General features: G+C 17.6%; 3 protein-coding genes across 3 annotated transcripts; 1 reads left to right on the forward strand and 2 right to left on the reverse strand.

Annotated features, from left to right (window-relative positions):
• Positions 1 to 500: 500 nt before the first annotated feature.
• Positions 501 to 3,361, reverse strand: GPAA1 (glycosylphosphatidylinositol anchor attachment 1 protein, putative; the record flags this gene model as incomplete). The annotated part of the gene is made up of 5 exons (XM_028677045.1): positions 501 to 839; positions 912 to 1,079; positions 1,286 to 2,204; positions 2,394 to 3,158; positions 3,291 to 3,361. The coding sequence occupies 5 exons, from the start codon at positions 3,359 to 3,361 to the stop codon at positions 501 to 503; spliced, it is 2,262 nt and encodes a 753-aa protein (XP_028531286.1).
• A 1,718-nt stretch (positions 3,362 to 5,079) lies between these two features.
• Positions 5,080 to 6,689, reverse strand: PRELSG_0009400 (conserved Plasmodium protein, unknown function; the record flags this gene model as incomplete). The annotated part of the gene is made up of 3 exons (XM_028677056.1): positions 5,080 to 6,139; positions 6,335 to 6,419; positions 6,656 to 6,689. The coding sequence occupies 3 exons, from the start codon at positions 6,687 to 6,689 to the stop codon at positions 5,080 to 5,082; spliced, it is 1,179 nt and encodes a 392-aa protein (XP_028531287.1).
• Positions 6,690 to 9,538: 2,849 nt separating this feature from the next.
• Positions 9,539 to 13,792, forward strand: ERCC4 (DNA repair endonuclease, putative; the record flags this gene model as incomplete). The annotated part of the gene is made up of 1 exon (XM_028677067.1): positions 9,539 to 13,792. The coding sequence occupies one exon, from the start codon at positions 9,539 to 9,541 to the stop codon at positions 13,790 to 13,792; it is 4,254 nt and encodes a 1,417-aa protein (XP_028531288.1).
• Positions 13,793 to 14,865: the final 1,073 nt, after the last annotated feature.

Raw genomic sequence — 14,865 nt, forward strand, 5'->3', positions numbered from 1 at the left:
TTGTTTGTTTCATACGTTAATAATTTTATATTATTAGTATATATTTGGTTTATTTAATTTTTTTTAATTTAAATATATCATTGTTGATTGATATTAATTATAGACTTAAAATTAATTGATAAATTTTTTTTTTTTATTATTATTTTTTTTAGATTATATATGAATGATTTCATATATATATATAATTTTTTAAATTAAAATAAGAATCTTTTTTGTTATTTCATTATCAACTAATTTTCCCTTAGATTATAATATTAAAAAAAACATTAACAATATTTACATAAAAAATTAAAATAATTTAAATATAAACAATTATAATAAGAATCATAATAATAGAACATATTGCAGTGCTATTTTATAATTATTTTATTTTATTTTTTATAAAAATTACCATTTTTGTCTATGAAATGTATGTTAATGTAGAATTAAAAAAAAAAAATTAATATATAAATATATATTACTAAAAAAAAAAAATGGATTATAATTGAATATAGTTTCAGTTACGAAAAAAAAAATATAAACAATATATAGAAATATATTGGGAATATAGTAAAGCAGATTAGTGGATAGGCCAAAGAACCTATACAATAATGATTCCTAGCTAGATTATACATATTTAATAAAACACTATTTTTGATTTCATGACTATAATAAAATTTGATGTCTTGGTTATTTAGAAAATATTTATTTGAATATAAATAATCAAAATACTTATTTGAACAAATAGAATATAAAAAATCTGGAAAATATTTTATTTTTGACAGTTCAGAATTACTTAAATATTTTTCGCATTTCCTAAAAATTTTCATCAAAAAATTAGTTAGCTTATGTCTTTCATCCTAAAGAAAAAAAAAAATGTATATATGAAATACAAAAAAAAAAAATAATGGTTTTGCATTTCTTTAAATTACTATAATAAAACTTTCATATGGATATATATAGATTAATGTAAAAATAATAAAAAAAATAATAATAATTTTCTGAACAATTTTTTTGGGTTTCTTGTTAATTTTATGTAATATTGATATAGGAACAACGAATATGATACAAAATATTGCTGAATACGACCAATTATATAACTGCAATAATAAGAAAAATAAATAAATAAAATAATAAAATATGTATAAAAATAAATGAATTGAATATAAATATATTTATGAAGAAAAATAAGAATTTCTATTCATAAGTAAATATTTTTTAATATATTAATTATTTTTATAAAAAAAGGGGAAAAAATCATATTTTAAAATAAAAAAAAAAATTTTATTTAATTTCTTAGTATTACCGATGATAATAGTACTATTAAAATAAAATAAAAAAGATTCATATAATTCATTATTGAAGAATATGGTGCTACTGAATTTTTAAAAATGTATTTTACATTTTCATTATCTAGTATTTTTAGTTTTTTTTCCATTTTTTCTATCTTACACTCTATCTCTTTAATTAAATTTCTATTTTTTTTTTCAAGAATAAAATTTTCATCGTCACTATGGATAACTTTAGGTTTTATTACATGTTCTTTTTCGTCAGATTTTAAATTTATATCTTGTTTATAATTTTTATTATTAATAAGAAAGTTACTTAAATTTTTTTTTTTCGTTTTCAAATCTTTTATTTTTTTTAAAATTACAATTTTTTCTACTTTCTTTACTTTACAATAATCATTTCCTTTATGAAATTTATTAACGATATGCGAAATAAAATAATTAAAAACAAAAGCAGTAACTATTGAAATAATAAAAATACCTATCCAGTAGTTAGTTATCTTTATATAAGTTGTAAAATTGTCAGGGTGCCATTCATCGCATAATGGTAGTTTCTTTTCTAAATTTAGAAGATCATACACTTTATCATTTGTTGAAAACAAGTATATTGGTAATGAAATAATTAAAATAGTTATAATATAAATGTATAAGCCTATTAAAAAATTTATATAGTTTCGAAAAATTTTAGATTTCATTAATTTTAAAACACAATAACAGCATATTAGATAAACACTGTAGCAATATATACTAATAGGTATATGCGTTTTAATAGTATGGAAAAAATAAAAATTTGATGAATGGCAAAATCCCTCATGTGTATTACTTTGACTTCTTAAATAGCTTTGAAGTGCTTTTGTAAAATTAAATAGATTTATCGCTTTATTCTTTAGTGGAATTTTACTACTTCCCGTGGTAGTGAATGATGGGATGTTTTCTCTTAAAAAAAAAATAAAATAAAATGTAAAGTTATGAAAAGGTATTATATTTATGCTTATATGAAATGATACAAAATACATATATTTATATGTATAAAGGTTTATATATATATACTATATATAATTCATTTTAGATATATTAAAATGTACTATTCCTTTGTTCACAATATATATATGTAGTTCATCTTACCTTAAAAAATAAATATGTCCTTTTTCATAATTTTTTTCAAATGCCATATCTAAAATTACATTGTGAGTTTGTTCTGTTTTTACAGGAATACTATAATGATATAACTCATTCGTTAATAATAAAATTAAATCTTGATTAGGTAACATTCCATTTAAACTATCATAATTAATTTTAATATATGATGGATAAATAGAATCAAATTCTATTATTGTTGCTGATCTTGTTATTAATTTTCTGTTATTTAAATTATCATAAAAATAAAACTGTATAAATTCTTGAATTCCCAATGAGTACAACAACTCTTTATTCGTAAATAAAAATGTTATATCTTTACTCATATAGTTACAATTAGAAAAATGATCAATTAATGTCAAACCAACACTTAAAGAATGGAAATATTTTCTTTCTTTATAATCAAAATTTATTACAATTATTAAATTTTCTACATTATTGCAAAACTTGCAGGGAACATTAATTACCAGTATATAATCATCAATCTTATTATTCACTGTTATTTTATGTCTTTTTGTTTCTATCAAAGGGGATATTTTTTTAATATATTCATGTATAATATCAATTATATGTTCTCCTTCATATTTATAATTTAAAAAATAATTATTCGTATTTTTAAAAAAATTCTCATTTTCTTTATTTAAGATAGAATTTCCAGGATACGGGGTGAAGGTACGCGCATCTAACTCAGCATTTTTATTTATTTTATTAAATATACAAAAATAAAAAAATCCAATTATAGATACTATAAATCTGTCAAAAAATTAAAATATAATTAAATAAAACATAATATAAAATATCATAATATATTCTAAAATAATACAATATAGATACAATACTGCATACACACAACAAAACATTTTATTACATTTTTATTTTCTTAACCCTATAGCTTTCCACTTTTTAAAAATTCTTTTTATTAATAATAAGAATTTGGGATTCTCTGAAAAACCCATGATAATCAAAAGAGGATCAAAAAAAAGAAAAAAAAAAGTTAACACTTAAACTAAAGCATGTAGTTAAAGAATTTAGTTTTATTTTTTATTTCTCTTTCTTTTTAATTTTTCATAATTATATATCATTTAGATTTATTATTTTTAAATAAAATGTAATAAAAATTAATTTTGTATTTATTTTAAATATTATAAAAAATTTACATATATATTTTTAAAGCTTAAAAGAGCAAATATTTTTATATATAAATAGATGGTGCTATTTAAATGGAAAATTTAAAGCAATCCTTTTTTTCATTAGGAAATTAATTCCTCGAGTTTCTTTTTATGTTAGTTCTAATTAGCCTTGCATTTACATTTTAATATTTCTTTATTTTTATTCTTTTATTTATATATTTATCATATTTTAAATTAAAAAATACTCTGAAAATTTAAGAAAATACTTGAGATATATTTTATTTTATATTTTTATTAATTTCCACTTTATATTTCAATGTATTATAAAAATACAAATACTTTTTTTTTTTTTTTTAAGGCCTAATTTTAAAAAATATTCTATAATTTCATTTTAGTTTATTTCATTTTATTTTATTTCATTTTTTTTTTTTTTAATCATTTAGAATATAAATTTTGTATAAAAGTACTTTTAAATTCTCAAATGTTTTCAATATATCCGAATTATATAAAAGAATAAATTAAAATATTATTATTTTCTGTAAGTTATAAAAAGTCATAAAACTTGTAGATAAAAATGTAAAAAAAAAGGTGAAACTAAATTTATTTAGGCAATAAGTAAAATAAAATAAAAATAAAACTTAAAGAAATCTCAGTAAAAGAAATTGCCTAATTATTCTCATAGTAGATAAAATGTCATTGATATGTTAAATTTTTTCTTGTTTAAAATTCAGATAAAAGTATAGTAAAAACATAATTTAAATATCTATTCCCATATATGTTTTTTTATCCTCATAAAAAAGCTTATATTTAAAATATGTATTCTCAAATTTACAAAATGTACGTTATTTCAGCATTTTTTTAAAGTATTATATGATGTTCGAAAGTGTTTTTACAAAAAAAAAGAAAAAGATATATGTTAAAACATATAACATACAATTTAAAAAAAAATTCCTCTTATACAACTAAAATTAAAAATAGAAAATAATAATTCTTTTCTTTTAGAATAAAAAACTGCATTTTTTAAAAATTAATAAAAAATTAATTATATATATATTTGTTTTCTTATCTAAATGTTAAGTAAAAGGAATAATGAAATCATTTATTTTTGTTCTAATTTGTTATTATATATATACATGATATAATACATTAATTTATTTATATAACTTAAGAAAAAAATGTGTAAAAAAATGAGTATTCAATAATTATTTTTATAATTAATTTATTTTTTTATTAATTTATTTATTTTATTATTTTTATTTATTATTATTATTTTTTTAAAATGTAAAACTAATAAAGATATATATATATATATATATATATATATATATATATTTTTTTTTACATTTAATTTTTGATAATTTTCAAGATTAAATAATTAAAAATGTAAAAACTAAGATGAAAGTATTGCAATTATTAAAAAGTTGATTTATAAAACTATGATAATGCAAATTACTTTTTCTTTCTATGCGACTGATTCTATGATTGATTATACGGCTGATTATATGGTTGATTATACGAAGTATTTTTTTTTTTTTTTGATTCAATTATCCATTTAATTGTTGATTGTATGGTTGATTATATGGTGGTATGTTACAAGGTTGGTTATATGCATTGTTAAATTGTTGATTATAAGCAGGGTTATACTGTTGATTATTTGGCTGATTATGAAGATGGTTTATCCTTTGATTAAATTGAGTTCTATTATTTTGTTGATTGTAAGCTGCATTGTGTATATTATTCTGTTGATTTTGCATATTTCTATTATTCATATGATCATAATTCATTAAACCATTTTGTTGATTATAGAGGGGAATATTATCCTGAGGATTATAGATCATTCTATTTTCTTGTTGATTATAATGAGTTAAATTATTATTTTGATGATCATAATTAGGCATATTTGTATTTTGCTGACTAAAAATATGCATATTATTTGGATGATTATAATTATTGGGTAAATAAGTTTGTTGATTATATGGGGATCTATTATCCGTTGGGTCACAACTAGTTATATAATGTTGTTGATTATATGGAATCATATTATTCAATTGATTATTTTGCGGTATATAAGGTCTTTTATAAACTGGAATATCTTCATTTTGGTTACTTAATTGTTGTATGACTGGATTATTATTTCCATTATTAATTGGAATATAATGATTTTGCGATAAATTTTGAGGTTTGTAAAGATTTTCTGGTAGTGGCTCATTTATATAAAGAAAGGTTGGGTCATTAGGATCAACATAGGCATTACTATTTGAAAAGAATTGCTCATTAAATTCACTTAAAGTTCCCAGTGGTTTGTTTTTTTTTGATTCTTCATATACTTTAAAAAAATAATTAAGAAAACTACTACATTGGCCATTTAAAAAAGTAATGTTCCATTTGCAAATGCTTTTTAAACTATTTGGGTGATCAATTAATGGCTTTATCATTCCTGAAAGATAATTTAAACCAAAAACTGGTTGTTCAAATTTAGGTTTTTCAATTAAGTTTAATGGTAACTCTACTCCTGCAAAGTTAGAATTAGTTTTACTTTGCTCGCTTTTAACAAACACTAAACGTGTACTTGTTAAAAATATCATACCATCTTCTTTTATTGTTCTATATAAGCATATAAAAAAAAAAAAAGTAAAATGCCTATGTATGATAAGAGAGAGAGAGTAAATGAAACTTTTAAAAATGTTATATAAAAAATATCTTGAAAAAATCTAATTATTAAGTTATCTTTAAACATAAAGGCTACAAACATATATATTTAAAGGAGTTTTATTATAAATAAAAATATATTGTAATTACCTATCTGGTAAATATAATTTTAATTTAACATCATTTCTTCTTAAATAAGTAAATTCTGATCCTTTATTAGCAGGAAACAAATATTCTATGAAAAAATATTTTGTAACAAATGGGATATTTTATTTCTAATTTTTATCAATATATATACATGTTCATATTTCAGACTTTAAACTATTTTATTTTTCATTATAAATAGAAATATGATATTTTCAAAATACAAATATATAATAAAAAAATACAAATTTATTCAATGTTATTATCTTTTTCTTTTTCTTTTCTTTCCTATCCTTTCCTTTTTTTTTTTTTTTTTTTATAAATTACCATTTCCTTGGATTAAAGTTGGATTTAAGGCCATTTTTTAGTTATATCCAATTTTATTTTACAGTAAATATTTGCTACTGAATTAATTTTCTTTAGTATTTAATAAATTAAAAAAAAATTTGTTCTATATCTAACTATAATATTATAATATTCATATATATCTATTTTTTTATATATTTCTTTGATATTTCAGAAAGAAAAAAAAAAAAAAAAATCAAGTAAAAATACATATATATTTTATTTTTATTTTTTCTATTTAAAAAAAAAAAAAAAAAAAAAAAAAAAAAGCACAATGGTTAGCCTCATAAAAATATTTTTTGTTTCAATTGTTACATATAAAAATAAGAAAAAAAAAAATAAATATACAAAATACTATCTCATTTATCGCAATAGTGTATTAGAGTTATAATGCTAATATAAAAATGTATAGAGCAAAAAGGAAAAAGTGATATTTAATGGTGCACACACAAAAAAAAAAAAAAAATCAAATAAAATTCATATTATTTTATATTGAAAATTTTATGCTCTTACGTGTAGAGAACATTGCTATTTTTGTTTGTATCTGCTTATTTATTTCATTAAAATAATAAATATTTTTTGTTAAATAGCTTTTTGTAGGTTTTATATATACCAAATATTTTAAGTACAAATGTGTGTAGAATAAAAAAATTATGAAAAAGAAAAATATATTAAAGTAAAAATGAAATAATATATGAATAATTTTATTTTTTTAATTGTTCTGCATGTTACATTTAAAATATCAATTTATTATATAAATGAAGAAAAAAAATTATTTATGTTCTTATTCTTAGTTTGTTAAAAAGGAATCAACATATCATTAATTACCCATTAAAACAATATTTTTATTAAAATATATTTTATACATTCTGTAAATATAAAAATATAGATATATCACTACTTATATGCATATATATATATATATATATATATATCAATGTGTATATATATACATTTATAAAAATATTACTTGAAAAATAAATAGAATAATGCTGTCTAATTAATATATGTTTTAATTCTCTTTCCTATGAAATATTAGTAAATTCAAAAAATTCTTTAAAAATAATTAATAAACTTATTGTATCTATAACATTCATATTTAAATTGTGATAAGGATAACTATGAAAATTTTTATTCTTTAAAATTATTGTTTTGACAAATCTTTTTATCATAATAATAATAAATAAAAAAAGAATTTTTCATTAATAATAAATGAAGTAAAAGAGTATTTTATTATTTTTTTTTTTTTTAAATTAAAAGAAATAAAAGAGAATAATTCTTTATTAAGTAAGTACACATGTTTTTTTTTCTTTAGTTATGATTAACTCGAAATATACCCTAAAAAAGAAACATTATTATTTCTTTTATTCATAATTTTAATAATCTCCAATTGTATTTCAGAAAAATAATTGTATGTAAAAATTTTATATTAAAAAAAAATATTTGAAAAATAAGCATACATTTTTATCATACAAAAAATAAAAAGAATTATAAAGAAATTTTGATTAAAATTTAATTATTTAGTGTGGATTAATTGGTATTTAGAGTTATTTTTATATAATTAATTCTCAGGTACTTGATTATATTAATTCATAATAAAAAGAAATACTTTTAAAAATTTAATGTTTTTTTTATTAAATAATATATAAAAGGAATAAAAAAAAAAAAGAATGCAATATTAAGAAATCGATTTCTTTATTCTTATTCTCTAGTCTTCTTTTTTTTCTTTTTTTTATTTTAATAAGTGTTATTTTTGCAATTAATGAAAGAGAAAAAAAAAATACGGTATTATTTTATAAAAAGTTGTTATCAAAAATTTGTATATATATTTATTTTGAAGGAATTTATAAAAGTGATCACTTTATGCATTGATATTGTATTTTATCCACATTATTTGATGTGAAATTGCAATTCAACAATAGTACAATTTGTATGAAAAAAAAAATTCATGATAATAATTTCCCTCGAATCGATTATTTTATACAACAAAATTCTTAATATAAGTTTTGATAAATTTAACTAAATTAAAATTATTTCAATAAAATATTTTAGTTTAAACAAAATTAATAGCATAAAAATATAATTAAACCTAAATTTTATTTTATTAATTTATAGATTTATTTAATGAAACATAATTTTAATAAATTTGTTTTTATGAAAAAGTATTTTAATGAACGTATTTTTATCTGATTATATAATATAAAAAGCCTTGCATATTTTCATTTTTCTTAATCATATTTTACTAACTTTTTTTTTTTTACCCCTTTTAATATTTTTTATATTACTCAATTTTATTTTATTTTTATTTTTTTTTTTTTTGTTATTGTAGATCAATCATAGCATTTAAATAATTTAAAAGTGTAAAAATTGTATGCTTCAAAATTATTTTTTAAAAAAATAGATTATTGATAAAAAAAAAAAAAAAAGAAAGAATTTTCTAAGACATTTTTCTTAGGAAAAGCAAAAAAATTTCACCCTTTTACACAAATTCTTCCTTTTTGTTTCTTTAAATAATGATAAAATTATTAAACAGTATGTAAAATAAAATATAAATACTTTATATATTTTCAAATAATTACAAATAAAAGAAATAATTTCCTTTATTTTATTTTTTATTATTTTCATAATATTTAATTGTTTATTTAGAGATATGTTAAACATTACAAAAACAGAACTTCTTTTTTAAAAAATATATTTCAATTTATATAGGATAAAATGTAATATTTAAAATATTTATTAAAATTTTATTTTATTTTTAATATCATGTTTTATTTTATTCTATTTTTATTAAACTTTTTAAATATAATTTAAAAGTTTTTGTCTTGTTTTATTTTAATATATATTTGGAGTGAAAATAAAAATAAAATGTATCCTTTATATTATGAGAAAAAGATTGTAAAAAAATTAATACAATACGATGCATTAATATTATTAGCAGATGGATTTAACGAATTAAATATTCTAGCACTTTTTATTTTTTATTATCAAAATAAGTGCTTATGGTATGAGAATTATATAAATCATAAAAATATTTTCTTTGATTTATTTAAATTAAATATAGACATAATAAACGATGATAATGAAGAAAGCAAAAATGAGGAGCGTTTTGATAAGCTTAATGATTTTAATAAAAAGAGTGAGAATATAAACGAAAATTTAAAAAATGATGAAAATCATAATATTTGTAATCAGATAAAAAATGATAATAATGAAAATAACTTAAATAATGTAGGAAATAAAAACAAATTGATATTTATATTAAATGTGACACCTAAAGAATATAGCTTATTTCTGAAATATCAAATCCAGTTATATGAAGAAATTAATAAATTTGATAAATTATTTAATAATAATGTTAAAATAAATTACCTAAAAACTGAATACATAAGAAATCAAAAATCAAATGAAAGAATTGAAATGTATATCAAAAGAGGAGTATATTTTATATCATCAAATGTCTTATTAATAGATTTATTAACATTTAAAATAATACCAGAAATTATTGATGGTATTTTCATTTGTAAAAATCATAAACTTATTTATAATATGAAAGAAATTTTCATCATAGAAATATTTAGAAAAAGAAATAAATTTGGTTTTATTAAAGGAATAAGTAATAATAAAAAATTAATAAATAGTCAACATATTTCAAATATTGCCAGAAAATTATTCATAAAAAAAATATACTGTTATCCAAGATTTCATAAAAATGTTCATACTTCATTAAACAATAAATATATACAACCAAATATATATGAATTAAATTTAGATTTACCTGATGAAACAAAAAAAATTGAAGAGAATATTTTAAATTTAATTCATTATTTAAATTTAGAAATAAAGAAATTTCACACATTTGATGATTTTGATATAAACTCCTTATTATACTCAGATAGTGCAGAAAACTATATAATGAATTATATCAAAAGCAAAAATCTTACTTATAATACAAAAAAATTACTTAAAGAAATTGTCATATTAGTTAATGTCTTATATAATTTATACAATTATGATAGTTTGATATTTTATAATTATTTAAATAATTTAAAGGAAGCAGATAAGGAATCAATTTGGATGTATTGTAATGAAGCAAATGAAATTTCTTATTTATCTAACGAAAGAAAAAACAATTTTTTAAAAAAAATTAATATGGATAAGGAACAAATAGAGATGGACAATATACAAAATGTAATAAATAAAATACATAGTGATAATAGATATTTTCATAAATCATATGAAGCAAAAAGGGAAGAAAATGAAAAATATAAATGGATATATGAATTAGTTTATAATAGAGATATGAATTTAAAAGAATATAGAAAAATGATTTTAAAAAGGAGTTACATAAAGAAAAATTCCATTAAAAGAAAAAATTGTAATAAAAATTATGTAAGCAATCAAATTTTAAATAAAAAAATAAAAATAACAAAAAATAGGCATTCTAAATATGAAAAGGAGTTAGAACTCCATTTAGACAATAAAGAAAAAGTAACTGAAATTGGAAAAACAGAAAATTCTAACTTCAATTTCAAAATTAAGTGTGAAAATGATGATTCAATGAATAAATTTCTTAATATTGAAAAAAATATATTTAATCAAAAAGATAATATAAATGAAAACAAAGAAGTATATGCATGTGATGAAGTAAATAAAGAAAAAATGTTTTTAATAGACCAAAAAGTAAAGAAGGAACAAAATTATTTTAATAACGATTCAACAAATAGCGAAAAAGAAGAAACAAACAAAGATAAAAAAAAATTTCATAATAATAATAGAGATGATACTGTTAATATAGATAAAATTGACTACTCAATTGTAATAATAGTTGATAATTTTTATGCTCAAAAAGAAATTTATAATTTATTATTACATAAAAATGAAAATAATTTAGATTTCAATCTCTTTCTAAAATGTGAAGAAAAAATTAATGAATATTATATATCCGATTCTTCATTAGATTCTTTAAATGATTCTGAAAAATCTTTCAAAAGTAAAAAAAAAATTTCTTTAGGAAATATTAATTATCATATACCATATAAAATGATAAAAAATAAAACATTGAACTTAAAATACATAAAGCCAAAGATTTATATTTTATGTATTAATAAGCACTATGATAACATTTACACTAGTGAACATTTTATTAATAATTGCTATAAAAAAATTGATATGATTAATTTAGAAAATCAAAAAGATTTTTTGAATAGTAATGATAAAGAAAAATCTGTAGGAAAAAAAGAGGATCAAAAAGATAATTTAGATGATTCATCTTATCAAAGTGATACATTATTTGAAATAAATGAATATAGTGGAAACTTAGATTTTTTAGAATTGTTTTTGATAAAAATAAAACCGCATAGAATTATTCTAACAGATCTTGATTTGAGTATTTTTCGGAATATAGAAATTTATTGTGCACGGCTGTTTCGATATAACGTATTTAAATTGCATAAAGAAAAGTACTTTGAAGAATTAATTATGTATGAAAAAAATAATTTAATATATGACAACTTTCATGAGGATAATTTCCCAATTAAAAAAGAAGAAAAAAAAAAAAAAAAAAATAATAATAATAATAATTATGAAACAGTGAGACAAAAAGAAAGAAGTAAAGGAATAAATAATTTTAAAATAATAAAAATATTAAGTGATATGTGCAATACGATTGAAGTATTTTTAATTTTTTACAAAAATAGTATATTTTATAATAAATACTTAAATAATATAAAAATTGAAAAAAGTAATTGGTTAAATTTTATTGAAAATAAAAATAATCTTCGTTTTGAAATTGATCGTAATATATTTAACAAAAATGAAGAACTTTTTAAGAAAGTTATAAATTCTTATTTTTTATTTCAAAAAAAATTTAAAGAAAATAAGAAAAATTTAATGAATTTTAACAAAGCATTATGTGAAGAATTCAAAAAATTTCAAGAAGTTAAAATAGATGAACAAATAGAAAATAAAAATGTATTAGTAAATACTCTTAATAGTAATTTTATAAGTATGGAAGAAGAAGATATTTTTATAGAAAATTATAAAAATAAGATTAATAAAAAAAGTGAAATTGTTACTTTTGATGAAAAAACTATTCAGAAAATTCAAGAATTATTAGATAATTTCTCTATAGATTCTTTTAATTTAAACTTTATATTGTATAGTATCTTCAATAATACAAAACCAATAATTATAGTAGACATCAGAGAATTGAAATCTGATTTATCATATAAGTTATATAGGAGTAAAATGCATATTATTCCTTATTCTTTATTAGTTGGTGATTATATATTAACAAAAGACATTTGTGTTGAAAGAAAAACTATAGTAGACTTAATTCAATCATTAAACAATAATAGATTACACAATCAAATATATCAAATGTCAAAGTATTATTCTATATATGTATTATTAATAGAATTTAACAATAAACATTTATTTTATTTTTCTTCATTAAATGATAAATATTCTATTTACACTAAGTTAATTATTATATGCCTTCAATTTTCTAAACTTAAAATTTTATGGAGTCCTTTTTCTCTTTTTACTGTTAAACTTTTTTGGTCATTAAAAGTAAATTCAGAACAACCAGATATATTCAAATCGCTTCACATTGATATATCTTTACAAAAAAATACACATGAACAAATTGAAAGTTATCAGAAACAAGAAAAGAAACAAACAGAAAATGATATTGAAATAGATAGCAAACCAGAAAAAGATGAAGAAAAAAAAGAACAAGAAAGAAATAATATAGAACAAATAAAAATAACTGGAAAACTGGTGGATGAGCATATTGATAAAAGTTCTGATGATGAAGATATAAATATAAAAGCATATAAATACGGAACAATAAATGATTTATTTGACAAAAATTTAAATAAATTAAATAAATTAAACAATGAAAAAGTAATTAAAAAAATCGAAAATGTTACTAATTGGAATGCCATTGAAATTTTAAAATCACTTCCTGGGGTTACAGAAAAAAATATGCATCTTATAATAAATAATGTTAATTCATTATATGATTTATGTGAAAAAAAAATAGAGGAACTAGAAAATTATATGAGTAAAAAAAATGCAAAAATGCTATATGAATTTTTAAATACAGATGTATCATAAAAAATACAACAAAATTTTGTTATCACCTCAATTTTTTTTTTTTTTTATATTATATCTATTTTCATTTTGTTAATTTCTAAAAATATTATTTATTCCTTATTTTTTTAATTTGAATCACACTTAATTATTTCCTTACAATTTTAAAATATTTTTGATATCTACTATATTAATTTTTATTACTATATTTTTACACATTTCATTTTTCATTTTTTAATATATACTTTAAATGTGAAATTTTTTTTATCGTATTTTTTAATTCATGTGGATTCTTTTTTTTAATTTCCATAAAATAATTAAAAGCAAATTTTTTCTTTTTTTTTTTTTTGTTTCCTTTTAATATTTGACAATATAAATTTGCAATTTTAAAGAAAATAATGACATTTTTATTAAAAATTTGAATATACAAAGCCTTAGAAAAAAACACAAAAAAAAAAAAGTATTCTTTTGCATTGAATCATACTTTTAATGTGTACAACTTACAAATGAATTATTTTTTGGATGAGAGAGATTCTTTTATTTAATATTGATTTTTTTTTTTATTTCTTAATTATGAATATACACCATTTATTTTCTTAATTTCTTTTTTATTTGTATATTAACTTTTCGTGCATTTCCTTTTAATCTTTAAATCTCTCCTTTAACATTTACTTAATTATATGTTATTTTAAAATAAGTATTGGTAAAATATTCCTTTTAATTTGATCAGATTTATATAAATATTATTTAATACTACTTCTTATAAAACTTCAAATAAATGAATGTAAATACTTAAAGTACAAGTTCTTATTTTTCATTATATTTGTTTATAAATGCATTTAAAATTTTATATTATTTGGGTAATAGTTATTGAAATAAAGACACTACTATAAATTATGTTTTTTTAAATTAACAACATACAGAAGTTTTTTAAAAAAATCTTTTCAGATTATTATTTTTCCAATAATTTTATTACTTTTTATTAGATCATTTTTCATTTTAGTCTATTAAATTTACTCAACTTGAATTATAAATAAATAACTTATAACAAAATATATTATGAAATTTTTAAATATCATTTTTATAGTTCAAAAAAA

The sequence above is a fragment of the Plasmodium relictum genome (genome assembly GCF_900005765.1).
Source record: "Plasmodium relictum strain SGS1 genome assembly, contig: PRELSG_00_v1_95, whole genome shotgun sequence".
In the NCBI taxonomy this organism is placed as follows: domain Eukaryota; phylum Apicomplexa; class Aconoidasida; order Haemosporida; family Plasmodiidae; genus Plasmodium; species Plasmodium relictum.